The sequence below is a fragment of the Orcinus orca genome, chromosome 4, assembly GCF_937001465.1.
Source record: "Orcinus orca chromosome 4, mOrcOrc1.1, whole genome shotgun sequence".
Taxonomy (NCBI): Eukaryota; Metazoa; Chordata; class Mammalia; order Artiodactyla; family Delphinidae; genus Orcinus; species Orcinus orca.
This window is the reverse complement of record NC_064562.1, coordinates 4,847,137-4,862,889: the sequence shown is the minus strand read 5'-3', so window position 1 is coordinate 4,862,889 and position 15,753 is coordinate 4,847,137. Positions and strand designations below refer to the sequence as shown.

General features: G+C 43.1%; 1 protein-coding gene across 5 annotated transcripts in view; it reads right to left on the bottom strand.

Annotated features, from left to right (window-relative positions):
- Positions 1-225: 225 nt before the first annotated feature.
- Positions 226-15,753, bottom strand: part of ETFDH (electron transfer flavoprotein dehydrogenase) — a 34,420-nt gene continuing 18,892 nt past the window's right edge. For 4 of the 5 annotated variants that reach the window (XM_004266157.2, XM_033421544.2, XM_033421548.2 and 1 more), the window contains exons 7-13: positions 10,554-10,700; positions 9,232-9,372; positions 7,903-8,046; positions 4,350-4,518; positions 2,515-2,697; positions 2,015-2,236; positions 226-599 (exon numbers count right to left, since the gene is read on the bottom strand). In XM_004266157.2, coding sequence (XP_004266205.1) covers positions 436-599; positions 2,015-2,236; positions 2,515-2,697; positions 4,350-4,518; positions 7,903-8,046; positions 9,232-9,372; positions 10,554-10,700 — 1,170 coding nt within the window. In that variant the 3' untranslated portion in view covers positions 226-435. The remainder of the gene's footprint in view (positions 600-2,014; positions 2,237-2,514; positions 2,698-4,349; positions 4,519-7,902; positions 8,047-9,231; positions 9,373-10,553; positions 10,701-15,753) is intronic. The other variant, XM_049709029.1, reaches the window with a different exon arrangement.

Sequence of the window (15,753 nt, the reverse complement as noted above, 5' to 3'; positions counted from 1 at the left end):
GTTCCACACGTGGAGCTCAAAAGCCCCCATCGACAGTGTGTAAGCCAGGAGGCACTGCTGTGTTCCAGTAAAACTGCGTAAGAAGAGTGGTGGGCTGGACGCCAACCTCTGGTCTAGGAGATACACTTTGCTGGAAGTGCTGAGCCTGATGAGTCAAATGTACATTGGAGGCCAGTAGTGCCAATAGTGTTTGAATCTCGGAAGACTTGGAGAGAGAAGTAGATGCTACATCACTTATAAAGTTTTATTTAAGAGAGATTCATAATATGGGACAGTTTTAGGTGTAGTATAAAATTATTTCACTGATAATTACTTTATGAACATTCTGATCAAAAATATATTTAAGCTGTTTTTGACACCTGTGAACTTCCAAACATTTGAAGTTAACTTGCCGTCCATTTTAGAGACACTGGCACGGGTGAAGCCGGCTGCAGTTTACATTCCATTGTATGCTGGGCCTCCACCGCCTTCGGGTACCACCCAGTTAATATTCTGACTTGGATCCTTAATATCACATGTTTTACAGTGCACACAGTTCTGAGCATTTATCTGTAGCCGAAATCCATCACCTTGTTCCAAAGGTACAAATTCATAAACTCCTGTAAGAAAACATAGGCAACTCTGTGCAGTAGCTGCCTTTAAAGCAGAGGCTAAAGTCCTGGAGAAATTAGCCACAGAAGCCCTCAGCGTTTGTGGACTGAATGTTTACCCACAGAATATTACAGAGATCTGGGTGTGTGCATTTGCTGTTGTATAAATTAAAAATGATAAAAGCAGAAGGTACAGCAGCATGTGGCTGAGTTGGTGTTACCAACAAGGGAACTCGAGGCTGAGCAGTTTTCGGGTGTGATGTTATATACGGACATACTTCAGAGACCCAGACGCTGCAATAAAGTGAATTATCACAATAGAGCAAGTCATGTGAATTTTTTTGTTGCCAGTGCATATGTAACAGTTACATTTACGCTACTTGGCAGTCTGTGAAGCGTGCAATAACAGCATTATGTCTAAAAAACAATGTACATGCCTTCCTTAAAATACACTTTATTGCTAAAAAATGCTATCTGAGCCTTCAGCGAGTCATACTAACATCAAAGATCACGGAGCACAATATCAAATACAATAATGAGAAAGTTTGAAATTTTGCAAGAATTACCGCATGTGACACGTGGAGTGAGCAAATGGAAAAATGGCGCCAGTAGGCTTCTTCAGCACGGGGTTGCCAGGGACCTTCGCTTTGTAAAAAAAGCAGTATCTGCCAGGTGCAATAAAGTGAGATCTTCCTGTATACGTGTGTGCCACGACTGCACAGACAGATTAGGTCAGCCCTTACCCTCAGCTTACAACCCAGTGAGATGACAGAAATGGTGAAAAGATAAAGTCAAGACAGTCGAGGTCCCTTCCTCACAGAGCGTATGTTCTAGTTCCTGTCCAGAAGGTACTGATTTTCACACACCTGAATGCTGTTCTACCAGCACTGGAGACCCAGTTCCTACTATAATTCTAGTTGAAAGCTCAGCACTGGAAGATACTGTATCCATGATGGATTTAAAGTCCAGGACGATTTCCCTGAGCTGCATGTGGCCAAAATCTAGTATTTTAGGCTATGTACACATATATAATGTATATGTGTGTGTGTACATGAGCATACATATATACAGACAGGAGCGGCCATGACAGAAACGATTTTTTTTTAAGTCACGTGAACACGGAAAGAGGTGTTTGGTGCTTTTCCCTGTAACCCCTAACCTCGCGCTGAGGGTGAAAAGAGAAAGGCTGCTTTTGAGAAATGCCATCTGAATTAGGCTTAGCGAGAAATCCCTACTACTATAGCATTAGAGTAGAAACATAAGAATAATGAGTTTTCAAAAGGAAGCTGGAGATGGGAGTCATTCACAATTTCCAAGCAATAGAAGGAGAAATGTCTTTAAAAAAACGGAAGCCTATTTCTAACGTGTTTCAAGCAAATCCTCCTATTGACGTTTCAAGAGTGGATGGAAATGAATGCACTGACCTGCAGGGCAGAACCGCTGCTCAGGCCCGTCGTATATGGTCAGGTTTCTGTTTACAGGTACACTGTCATCTTTCAAGGTCAGATGTGCCGGCTGGTCGTGTTCATGGTTGGTGCCACTCAGAGCCACGGACGACAAAAGGTCAAAACTGATCTGCCCGTCTGGTTTTGGATACTCAATAGGTGTGCAGTCCTTGGCTGGCCTGAGCTGATCGGAGTCAGAACCTTCCCAAGTTTTGAGGAAGGTTTTTAGTAAAAATGTATCTAATTCTAAAGTACTTCCTTAGACATTTTAATAAAAACCTGTAAATATTATACTGAAGAAATAAGACTTTAGTCCTCTTTCAACAATGATACCCTGTCTTCCTAAAGATACTGAATTCATCATTTCTCTAAGAAAGCAAGTTTAAAACAGTAAAGTGTAGAAGGTCACCTTTTTTCCCTACTTATTGGATCCCGTTTCCTGAGTTAAGGACTAACATTCATACTCAGGCCGGAATTACCTTTATGTTTCAGGGTCCAGGGCTCCATCCCTCTGAATATCCAGTAGAAGATTCCAGTGTAAATCATCCCTCCGTACACACCCAGGACGCCATGGCAGGACGGTCTGATGTTCCTGATGGCATATAGCTCTTTCCACACCCATGATTTCTTCAAATTGTCCTCATACTCAGTTACATCAAGTCCTTTTTGTGAAAAACATGAAATGTTAAGTGAAATTGCCTCAAGGAGTATAAAACACTTTATTGTCAAGGTACTTTGCTACTGAAATAACAGATGACTTTTACATAGTTAAAAAAGCAGGTGGTCATATGAGACCACACTTGAAGAACATTTCATGTATAAATGCTGATGTCTTCCAAAAAGATACCCATTTGACAGGTTGTTTAACAGGCAGTAAGGCCATACTGGTAGCATGGAATATTAGTTGCAAAATTCAGTGAACCTGAAAAGGAAGCTAAGAGAGTTTATGCTACCTATGGAGCTGATCACTGAAACACTTCCGTTACGGGCTGAGCCGTGATGGCCCGGAGAGGTATTTTCAAGTCCTGACCCCTAGTTGTCTCAGAATCGGTCAGAAGAGGGTCGCTGCCGGTATACCGAGTTAAGACGAGGGCATGCTGGAGCGGCCTGGACCCTTGGTCCAATGACTGGCGTCCAGGAGACAGCCAGAGGAGGACAAGGCAGGGGCTGGCGGTGCTCTGCCAGGAGCCCGGGGCCCCCGGAAGCTGGAGACTCGGACACAGCTGCGAAGTGCTCGCCTGCGGAACTCCGAATACCTTCCTGGTTAAAGCTGCCCAGCTCATAGTGCTCGGCTGTGGTGGCCCTAGGAGGTGGCAGCACCTAAAGCTTGGGGCCCTGCACTTAATCTCCAACAGGACGTCCTGGTTCTCGTGACCACCCTCCTCCTGGTGCCGGTGACCTGCCTGCTCCGGCCCGACCTGCGCGGGGCAAGCGGGCTGGCGCCCGGCGGGACGCGCACTTGGTGAGGCGGTCCGAGGCACCGGCCCTGCCTCTCCTGTCCCCGGGCATGCCTGAAGGTACAGTCCACCTGGAGGAGCGTGTCACCCGACTCTACGGAACGCGGCTCATCTATCGGGTACCTACGGACTTGCTCCTGGTGTTTGCGTCCACAGGGAGCCAAGCCCCTGCTCTGGGAGGAGTGTTCCGTCCAAGGAAACGAGGTTGATCAATAAGTACGTTAAACAGTGAGCCGAGCCGGAAGGTGGAACACACCGGAGAGGGAGCGGCGCGGTGAGAGGGGCTGGCAGGGCCGTGTGCCTGTGTGCAGTGCAGATTCACTGGTGAGGTCCGCGCGAGGCCCCCGGAGAGAGATCCGAGCCGAGGTGCGGGGAGCTTGGGGGCCGGCCATCAGCTGGGTGCCCCCGGGACCCAGGAAGCGTGTCTGGGATGGAGGGTGACAGGAGGTGAAGGCGGAGGCGGGTCCGCTGCCTGCCCTGGAGTGAAGGTCTGGGGGCGCCTGCAAGGGTCCACCTGGGCCTGTGCGATGTGAGGCGGGACCCTCACGTTGAACTTGTTTCCAGGGGGCGGGACACCTCGGGCTCGTTCTACTTTCCATTCATGAAACGGCACGTGGCCGTAAAAACCTCATGGCGAGCAGGCTGCAGTGTGCTTTGCCCAGCAGGCATCTTGACGCTTTGTGTAGAGGGACAGTCACACTCTGCATCTTTCAATGCCCAATGAGATAAACATACAAGACCAGCAAGATTTCTAACTGTATCTACTGTCATCCTCTCTCCGTACACTGAGTGTATGTTTAAATAGCTTCTTTTTAAACATCCCCATGAAGAACCTGAGAATAAATGGGAGTTCTTACCTATTGTCTTTGATTGGAGATTCTCACTAGTTAGTTGATTAAAAATAGATTCTGCTGCCAAAATCCCACTTTTCATTGCTGTGTGGGTTCCTTTGATCTTGGGAACATTCATGAAACCAGGGCTACAACCAATTAGTAAGCCCCCAGGAAAGGTGAGTTTTGGTATAGACTGAGGAAAGAAACAGTCAAAGTGCATCTGTTAGTTCAAATTAAACAAACAGAACCGAATACTCCAAATTATAGCCTCTTTGAAAGCTGTAGGGAAAAAACAAAAAAAAAAAATTACATGCAAATGAATACGAGTGAAGAGAAAAATCAGAGCAAGGGCAGTTTTTCTCCTCCTCTAGAAACAAGGATCAGAACTATTCCTCTGATCTCTTTTCCATCTCCCTCCCCATGACTTACCTGCATGAGACGGACGTTAAGACCAGAGCATTAACATTTACATAAAATGTTTTTATTTATACATATCTATGTCATAATGAAAAGAATATTCTCTAAACCTGAACGTCTATTATCTAAATTGTGATCTGCTTTTACACGCATTGTGGGTAACATGTGATTTACAAAGGATGTTATCTTAACTCTTCATACCTCCTTGTTTTACCTTGATGTCCAGGGAGTTTCGGAAACCTAGGTTCTAATCATGGCATCACCACAATTAGCCACTACCTTAAATAATATATTTTAATTAACCGAAGAATAAACTGAATTTCCAAAATAAACTTTAAGATGGTTGTTTGGGCCTCAGTATACACTTCTGACGGAAAACAACGTACTAAAGGGTGGGTGACGGTTTTGGTTTAGCCCCACGATGTAGCAGCTAAGTTACAGACTGCCTCCCTCAGGAGACTGTACTGTAACCTAGAGTGTGGAGAGGAAGAAAAGAGAGCTGTGGAGTTGCTCTTTCCTCCTGGAGGCTTCCCACAGTACGCCACGGGTCTTTGTTGAGAAAGTGGTGGGTGGCTGACAGTGTGGCCGATGGGCGGAGAGGGACCCTGAGGAGAGGAGGTCAACAGGGAGCCCGCCACCATCAGCCGCCACGCCGCGGGGCTGTGGCCGCGCTCCCGTGATTACAGAGTTCTAACTGCGTGGGAGTGGCGGTGAGAAGCAAAAGCAACGCTGGCACAAGAAGGCTCGGGCCCAGGGGTGACTGCTGTTCTCCAACCAAACTCAGCATCAGAAACATGCAGATAAGAGAGCGTGAAATCAGGGCCGCAGAGCAGACAACAAGGGGAAAGGGCTTTCTGGAATGCCAGGAGCTGCAAACAGAGAAAATGGTTAGGAACCTGGATCATGACAATGCTCCTCTCAAATCAGGCTGTGGCCCTGCTAATCCTAAGTCTGATTCAAGAGCCAGAAGACTGACGTTTAATAAAAGGACACGGACTGCTGGTGCAAATTCTTCCAAATGGGCGCTTAAGTCGTAAGAATAAAAAACGTCATGGCCCAAGGGAAATGTGTGTTTTTCAGTTCTGCGAGGATCCTACCCTGTGCGGGCAGCTGGACATTTGTTAAGGACCTGGGGGACCCAGGAAAAGTCGTACAGAGAGATGTATTCTGGGACATCCATTAAACGGCGGTTAGAGCTTCCCTGGTGGCGCAGTGGTTAAGAATCCGCCTGCCAATGCAGGGGACACGGGATCGAGCCCTGGTCCGGGAAGAGCTCACATGTCGTGGAGCGACTAAGCCCGTGCGTCACAACTACTGAGCCGACGCGCCTAGAGCCCGTGCTCCACAGTGGGAGAGGCCACCCACTGCAGTGGGAGGCCTGCGCACCGCAGTGTGGAATGGCCCCCACTCGCCGCAACTAGAGAATCGCCGCAACTAGAGAAAGCCCGTGCACAGCAACGGAGAACCAAGGCAGCCAAAAGTAAATAAAATAAATTAAAAAAACAAACAAAAAAACGGGGGTTAAAATGAGGAACCAGGCCATATCACTGAAGAAGATGGGTATGGCCTGGAGTAGTTCTACAGTAACAGATTTTACCCTTCCACCTGACAATTGGTAAAATCAGTCTCGTAACTTCCTTTTCCTAGGACTTTTCTGTAACCTAATCTATTTCTGCACCAAAATAAAATTACACTTCCCTGCTCTAAAAGAAAAAAAAAGAACCTCCCCCCCCCAAAAAAAAAAACAGGGGTTAAATACTAGAAACCCATCAGGAAAGGGGAGCTTTGGTACAGACTGAAGAAAGAGAAATAAAAAGGCATGTAATACTTGTTGGTGCAGAATAAAATTGGATGTTCCAAATTTTTGTCTCTGAAGGGTCTTCAAAAACTTAATGGAAGTAAGTTTCTGAATCTTTGACTAATTAAATCAGAAAACTTAGGTAAAAAGTGTATTGTGTGTGTGGGGTCATCTCTTCCTGCTCATCTAAAGATCATCTGAGGTGCTGAAGCACACAAGGCAGGTGTCATAAACACGAGTCTGTATGTACTACTGAATATACAGAAGCCTTTACACTGTAAATTAAAAAGTAGAATTAGGCTGGCAATAGGTATTATGCACATTATTCAGAAAAGTTTAATGGGCTTGAACATAGGAAATTTAGCAAATATTATTGCAAACGAATAACTGCTCCAGAAATAAAAACAACCTCATGGGAGGTAACTCCGCAGCAATGGAATTTAGGGACAGTGTTATTTTTAGGGTTCTAGTGATGACATTCATAATTTAGCTGTGATTGTACTTGACTTTACGAATGTATTTAGAACTTCACTTTAAAGGTTAAGTCAACTTTTCTCCCCAATTTTCTATGATCTATTTGTTACTTTTACAACAGATTAAAAACAAAAAGATATCAGATTTCTAAAATATCAACAGTTCTAGATTCCTAGAATATTAGAGACAGAAGGGATCATCTTTATTTTACAGATGATCCCTTAACGCCCGAGGAGTTAAATAACTTGACCAAACCGTTTGGTATAAGTTTTAGAGCTGACTTTTAGATCATCTTACCTGTCAAATACTATTTCCAACACAGTTCTAATAGCTTTTATCATAGTTAGCCATCTAGCTCTTATTTCATTGTTTAATAACTAAATACTTCATAAATTATTTCACTGTTTAGTAACTAAATACTTAATAAATTAACTGCATTTGATGGTATTTATTTTGAACATATACTAAAATAGGACAATTAAGGGTAAAAACTTAACAGAGGCCACCTAAAGGGCATGGATGACACTAGGTAGTTGAGATTAATTAATTACCTTTGCTGAAAACTACATCTGTCCTTGAGTTTCCTGGCAGCAAAGGAATAAAGGAAAAGATCTTGGATCACATAGTTTAAATTCTCTGGTTAAAGACAAACCAATAAACAAAAAAGCCCATGAATTTTTCTCTAGAAATCAATATATCCTTAAAATTAAATTCATGGTGTCATTTAACTCTGGTGTGGTACAGTTTTATAAATACTAGGGTGCTTTGCTTAGTTACTTAAATTTTCTTCCTGAGATAATCTTCTATCCTTTATTTAAAGTTGTTACCTTATGTTTCAACGTTGAATTTATAATACAGAAATAAGGATTAAAAACGCGGAAGTGTTACCTGAAAGCCACCTTCATTGAGGGCTCTGGCTCCATATGCAACCCTTTTCCCGCCTTCCAACGTCGGCTGGATGCTAGGGTGGTGTTTCCACCTCTGGAACTCTCTAAATGGACTTAGGTACGGATTTTGATAGTCTAGACCAACCTTAAAATGTTTATATTTAAATGAGACATCGTTATTTCAAATTATATCAGGCTGAAATGTGAGCAATATTTACCAGAGAACACGTACATTAAACTTCTTGTACTCAAAGTACTTAGAGAAAGGTATGCAATGACCCAAATTTAAATAAATAACCCAATAAAATCTGTTTGGAAAAGAAAGGGTAAACAAAAGGATGCCATGTGTTTAGAATTGGCAGAACTTGAAAACATTTAGAACGTATTAATAAATCATTGTGCTTTGTAAATCAAAGTCCAAATTAGAAAAATGTTTGTAGGTGTTACACATTATGTTTCTACAAAAGGAGTTGTAATAATTTATCATTCATTTCTCAATACCAACTCCAGAAATAAACTAATAAGCTCGATGCAGTACTACTGAGGCAAAAATGAAGAAAAAGAATGTAATCGCACTTACAAAAAAAGGTGAAAAACATTAGAGATTACATTTTTACCAAAAATGCTGAAATTAATAACCAAACCCTTTTTGCTTTGAAAAGATTAAGTCACTATAAAAACTAAATCAAAGTGATGCACCGAACACAATAATACATAAATTTAACAACGTGTCATGTACAAGTCTAATCATGACATTGAACTATAAAGCTGCAACTGCAAGGTGCAGTGACTCATATCACTTTTCCATTCCTTGTAATGTTCAAGATGTAATTTACTGTAAGGATGTTTAAGCGACCAAAAGAGAGGAAATGGTCCTGTTTTAGTTAGAGGTTCAAACCCAGTGCGGACTGCACTTCCTGCAGTGGCATGCCACAGTGGACATGGGCTTCAGGTCAGACAGGTTCGGGCATGAGTCCTGCCTCTGTCACTTAATGCGTGTGTCTGGGAAGGCTGTTTAGCTTGTCTGGACTTCAGTTTTCCCACCGGTAAAATAACGCTAGACCAACTTCACAGGATTTTTATGGACCAGGATTCCCAGGGAAGCATCCAGCACAGGGCCTGGCGTGTAGCAGCTACTGTACTACAGCTACGTGAGCTGAAGCAGACCACTGTCTACAGTGGCCATAAGCACTTCAGATGTGGACAAAAGCAGAGAGGAAGCTTTAAATGAGAAGCCTTTTACATTCTCCAGATGCAAAGCCCTGGATTTGTGACACTGAAGACCCAGTGGCTCTCAGAGTGGAACTTCCCATCACGGAGTGTAACTTACCACGAAGCCGAGCGCTACGAGGGGCTCCCCTTCATTCAGGTGATAGAGGAATGAGCCCCCATACGTGTGTCTGTCCAGGGGCCAGCCGACAGTGTGATCGACTCTCCCGGGTTTCCACTTCTTCTCATCGATAATCCATAACTTTAAAAAAAAGTCCTCGAGTATTATTTAGATGTTTTATGGCACCACATGTATAAAACTTGCTAAGTTTTATGTCTTATTTATGAAAGTTACAACTGAAAAGCAGAAATAAGAGAAACACACAAAAAAGTACTTCAAATATCCCAGAAAATGACATCAAAATGCAGCAGGATGATTGGAGTAAAGAAACAGATGAGGAACTCTGTAAGACATTAATTAAGTTCTCAGATGGGTAAGGTGTTCGTGCGGTTGTGGGAAACGCCGCTGAAGAGATGGGGTGCTGGGAACCACCTACACCTTGACCCGGGCGACGGCCACACGGGTGTGTTCACCTCATGAACGTGAGCTGCGCCCTGCACTTCGGATCTGTTACTTTACAGGACAGATGTCATTCTTCAGTAAAAAAAAACAGTGTGCTCCCTCCTGCACCACCCTCTCCCTGACTGAAGCTAACTGATCATCCTGTTTTCAGAATGGTTAAGTTTTAAATTGCAAACAACAATTTCCACAGGAAATACTATCTAAAAATCAGATATGACGTGCCACCACATAGAATTATGTACAGTCTACCAAAACAATTAAGCCCTTACAATATAACGCATCTAGTTATATATAGAATTTGAAACTTTCCGAGCTTTACCCTAAAAAGATTCTTAACAAAAGAGTTATGATGAAACTTTTGCGCTAATAGACCTAAGGTTTGGATAAACTGAGAAAATATACAACACTCAGCCTAATTAAATTGTAGGCTGCAGGTCAATATACTATGGCTGAGTGTATATTTCATAAACTAAATTATCTTTACGTTATAATTTTGAATAAACAATTCTTGTAGGATGTGGTCATTTTACAAAGAGCATTGGATAACAGGTCAAATCCTATTAGGGCAGATGGCATTACCATGAAAAAAATCAATATCACAAATATTTTCAAATTCAAGACTTCAATCAACATCTGATAAAACAACTAGAACATGCAGACACAATTTAGGTAATAGTAAAATTTGATTAGTACTATTCTCCAGCCCCTTGAAAAATATCCCTAATGTTTTTAGTCATTATGAACATTTCAGGTTAATGAAAAATGTAACTATAAAATTAAATCAATTTATAAACCACACAATACAAATTAATGTAAGCTTCATCTTTTCACACGAAAGTCACACCGGCAAACTCGAGTACCTCCTTGAGCCCGATCCCGTATGTCTGGGGCTCGCAGTTGGCCCTCAAGTCGAACTTCCTGTACAGCTGCTTGGCCAGGTGTCCGTGGCAGCCCTCTGCAAAGACTGTGACTTTGGCATGTAGTTCCAGCCCCCGCTCAAAAGTTGTCTAAGAAACAGGAATACGTTAAATTGCAATGTTTGACAATTTTAAAAATATTCACATTCTGGTCAGTTTTGAATTGATCTATGATTCAGGTATAGAAGAGAAGGTGCAGATATATAATTTTAGTAACAGAACTAAACACTGTTGTAAGTGGAATCTAATTTAAATTTTATAACATATCTTGTGTCTTTGTCATATTGATCGAATGGTTAAGTCTGTATGCATTAAAAAAACAAATAAAGCATGCTCATCCCCCCACGAAAAATTATCTACAAATGAATGTACAGTGAGAAGTGAAGGGGGGCGGCCGAAATGAGTGAAGGGGTCAGTGTGTGGTGATAGGTGGTAACCAGGCTTGGGGTGCTCACCACTGTCTAATGTATACAGATGTCGAATTATAATGCTAGACACCTGAAACTTATATAACTAAAAGAAAATTTTTTTAAAGTGAAAGGCCATTTCCCCATTGTTCCTGATTTTCTAGTCCCATGATTTGAAGCAAAAAACACCATTAATAGATTTCTTGTGAATCATGCCAGAAATTTTCCATGAATAAAAAAACTACATGAGTCTATTTATATCCTTCTAACACAAACAAGATCATCCTAAACATACTCTTCAGCTACTTGCTCTTTTCACTTTAATTTTACTTGTTCTCTATTGCTGGATATATACTGTAAAACTGAAACTTGTTTTTTCCAAGGGGAAAAAATAAGCTACAATTAAAAAGTCTTTCTCTCTCTCTTTTGCTCTCTGTATTTTGCACTTATATCCGGCACATGGTAGGTACTCAGTAAAGCTCCTGAATAAAGGAATGCAGAATAATAAGGAAAGTCTCTTATGAAATATATATTTCCTGATATTTCTCCATTCATATGTTTACAGGTATTGTGTGTATACAGAAACATTCATACAAAAAAATGGTTTACACGGACAAAGCATTTTATAACCGTTTTCACATTTTCAATATAAAGTGATTTGCCTAAGGCAATATATACCAAATTAACATTCATTTTTTAATTAATTAATTAATTTTTGGCCGCGTTGGGTCTTCGTTGTTATGCGCCGGCTTTCTCTAGTTGCAGAGAGCAGGGGCTGCTCTTCATTGTGGTGCACAGGCTTCTCACTGTGGTGGCTTCTCTTGTTGCAGAGCACGGGCTCTAGGCATGCAGGCTCAAGTAGCTGTGGCTCGCGGGCTCAGTAGTTGTGGCTCACAGGCTATAGAGTGCAGGCTCAGTAGTTGTGGCACATGGGCTTAGTTCCTCCACGGCATGTGGGATCTTCCCAGGCCAGGGCTCGAACCCGTGTCCCCCGCACTGGCAGGCGGATTCTTAACCACTGCGCCATCAGGGAAGCCCTAAGCATTCATTTTTAATGCTTGAATAGATTCCTACCTTCTCAATCAGCTCTCAATAACTGGACGTTTAGGTTATTCCAGGCTGTTTCACTATTATAAGCATGGCTCAGATTGATATCCTTGACGCGAAATATTCTCGGTCTAAGTGGTAAGAACTATTTCACTACTGATTTCATACGTTCAGTCACTAGAGAGTCTGAACATCTTTTACGTTTGTTGGTGACTCTGTGTTTCTCTGTGCAGAGCTCACCAACGTCATACACGTGCACACACGTCCTATAAGTGACTGTGCTGAGTACCTTTGGATTTGTTCCCATCTCCTTCCTCTTACTATACTTCACTCATCCATAAACCCTGTTAACAGCCTAGCACGCCAAGTTTTACCCAAATATATATACATACGCACCTGTGGACTGAGGTATTTACATAGACACCTCAACTTTTTTGGTTCCTGATTCATTTCACAATGGTAGCATCATATAATACAGACTTTTCTGTATCTTACTTTTCTCACAATAATACTTCATGGAAACCTTTCCAAGTCACTATGTGGCTCAAATCTTTCTTTTTAATGGTGGGCAGTAGTCCGTGTGGGAACACTGTAGGTTATCCAGCCATTCTGCTAATGGGTAATAGCCATTCACTGTTCCAGTTTATTTGCTATGATAAGCAATGTCATAAAACATACACCCTGTATATGTATCCTTACAACATTGGTGCTTTTATTCCTGTAAGCTAGGTTCCCAGGAGTGGCACTGTACAATCAAAGGGCACACCTACTTTTATTTTATGAGATGTTCCCAGACTGCTTTCCCCAAAGCCTGAACAATTCACATTTCTACCCACAGTGTATAAGAAGACCCTTTTCCTATTTCTAGCTAGTGACAGTATAACTGTTCCTTTCACGGTTTTGCTAAGTGTAGAGCTGGCTAACTTACTGCTATTTTAATTTGCATTTTCCGGATTACTCTTTTCAGCAACTTTTTCTTTTTGATTCAAGAAATATTAACTGAGCACCTCTGGTGTGCCAGGTTGTATGCTAGGCACTGGGGCAGAGATGACAGAAAAACACTGTCCCTTTCCCTGGGGCCAGGCACGGAGGCAGAGCTAAACATAAATAACTACGCGGGCGTGCAAGGACTAGGTGTGACTGTGTGCCGTGAGGAGGGCTGGGGAGCCGGCACAGGAGCCTGGGGCCCAGATAAGAGGCATCAGAGGACCTGCCTCCTGGCTAGTGGTTACTGCTCGCCGGGATCTGCTCTTCATTTTGTAAGATTCTGCCCGTTTTTCTACTGTGTTCTCTTTTTTCTTGTCAATGTAGAAGTGCTCTTTGACATCACGGGTCGTCAAAAATTTTCCCCCGATCTCCTGCTTATCTGCAGACTCACTAGTATTTTTGGTATACAGAAGTGTTTAATTTTTAAATAGTTAAAAAAGGCCTGCCTCTTATAGGTTTTTAATTTCTTGCCTTTATAGGATGGTTTATCTACCCTACACCTAGGTTGTAATTATAACCTAGATTTCTAATTTTTTTATTGTTTTAAGAAATCATCAGAATTAAAATAAAATGAAAGTCTAACTATTTGCTTCCAGATGGACATGCAGTTTACTCAGCACCACTTATAAAACAACTCGATCTTAATGGACTAAAATATTCCTCTTAGAGGCAATATGCTCCTTAGTGTGCAAGGGGCAGCTCTGGAGCCTCTATTCCAACCCCAGCTCTACTACCTAACAGTGGCCTGACCCTGGGCAAGTTACTTAACCTCCGAAACATGAAAACATCCACATCAGAATTCTGACAGTAAGATGCCTATTAGACCTAAGATTAGAGCTACTGAATGAGCAGCAGGACGCAGGATTCTGGGACTCAGGGTAGACGTGTTTCAAGCCCTGTCACTGGATACTCAGAGGACAGGGCGCAGAGGAAGAGCAAGCAAAGGCGGCAGGAGGGGCCCTGAAACACCAGGAAAACCAGGAGAAGGTGGTGTGAAAAGCCAGGTCCAGACAGTGTTTCAGAAATGAAAAAGTTATTCAGCTGTGCCAGCACTGCCCACCAGGGGCCAAGTGAGAGGACAGAGAACTGGGTACCACCAGGCGGAGGTGTCTGTGAGCGACGAGAATGTTTCCGTGCAAGAGCAGGAGGAAGCCTAACCATGCCGGGATCAACGGAGCCAACTGGCAGAGAACAAAGAATCCATCACTGCTTCTCCTCACCCCACCGGCCGTATGAAAATGGGCTTCCCTGGTGGCGCAGTGGTTAAGAATCCACCTGCCAATGCAGGGGACACGGGTTTGAGCCCTGGTCCGGGAAGATCCCACGTGCCGCAGAGCAACTAAGCCCGTGCGCCACAACTACTGAGCCTGCACTCCAGAGCCCGCGAGCCACAACTACTGAAGCCCACGCGCCTAGAGCCCATGCTCCACAACAAGAGAAGCTACCACAATAAGAAGCCTGCGTACCGCAACAAACAGTAGCCCCTGCTCACCACAACTAGAGAAAGCCCACGTGCAGTAACAAAGATCCAACACAGCCAAAAATAAATAAAAAAAATTAAAAAAAAAGAAAGGGGGACTTCCCTCGTGGCACAGTGGTTAAGAATTCGCCTGCCAATGTAGGGGACACAGGTTCAAGCCCTGGTCCAGGAAGATCCCACATGCCGCGGACAACTAAGCCTGTGCGCCACAACTACTGAGCCTGTGCTCTAGAGCCCGCGAGCCACAACTACTGAGCCCATGAGCCATAACTACTGAAGCCCGCGTGCCTAGAGCCTATGCTCCACAACAAGAGAAGCCACCGCAATGAGAAGCCTGCGCACAGCAACGAAGAGTAGCCCCCGCTCGCCGCAACTAGAGAAAGCCGCGCGCAGCAACGAAGACCCAACACAGCCAAAAATAAATAAATAAATTTAAAAAAAAAGAAAAAGAAATTTACAAACTCAAATTACTGAGACTCCACTATACTCTTCTATGCTTTTATATCTATATAAATACAATATATGAGTGTTTTTACAACTACAAAGCACAAGACACAAAAATATACATTTGAACAAATACCCTGACAATACACACACAAAAAGAACTATCAGAATGGTAGAATTTGCGTGCTTCAATGTTGCTGTAATATTAAATACGGACATTTTTAAAGAATAAAATGCAATTTATAATCAAATGATCATAATACAGAAAAGAACAGCCATAACACAGGAAAGAATATAAGAAAGACAGTATTCTTTTATCATCACTGAGTTCCCTTAAGCCCGAGCTCCCTTACTGAGTTCATGATTCCTCTCCATCCAGAACTCTGTTCCCTTTCTGTGCCCTCTGACCTCATCCTGTGCTCACTCAACACCAGTCAACTAGAGTCCGATGACTACAATGGCTGTCACTGATAACACAGTCACTGTACTAAAATGGCTCTTGTAGATCTCATCACTAACGTACAAACTCAGGCTGTTTCTCCAGGGCAAGATGAGCCCAGAGACCCCCGAGGTGTGGACCACCCGGCCAGAGCATCGTCAGTCAGAGACACCCTGACCCCCAAAACAGAGTAAGAAATGTCACGAGATGATGATGCTTCCCAGCTTCTTTATTCTTCTGCTTTAAAACACCCCGAACCCAAAGACCGGGTGCAGTGGATCTGCGAGGCTTGTCTCACACCCCCTTGCTGGGAGCCCCGCAATAAACTCTTACTTTGTT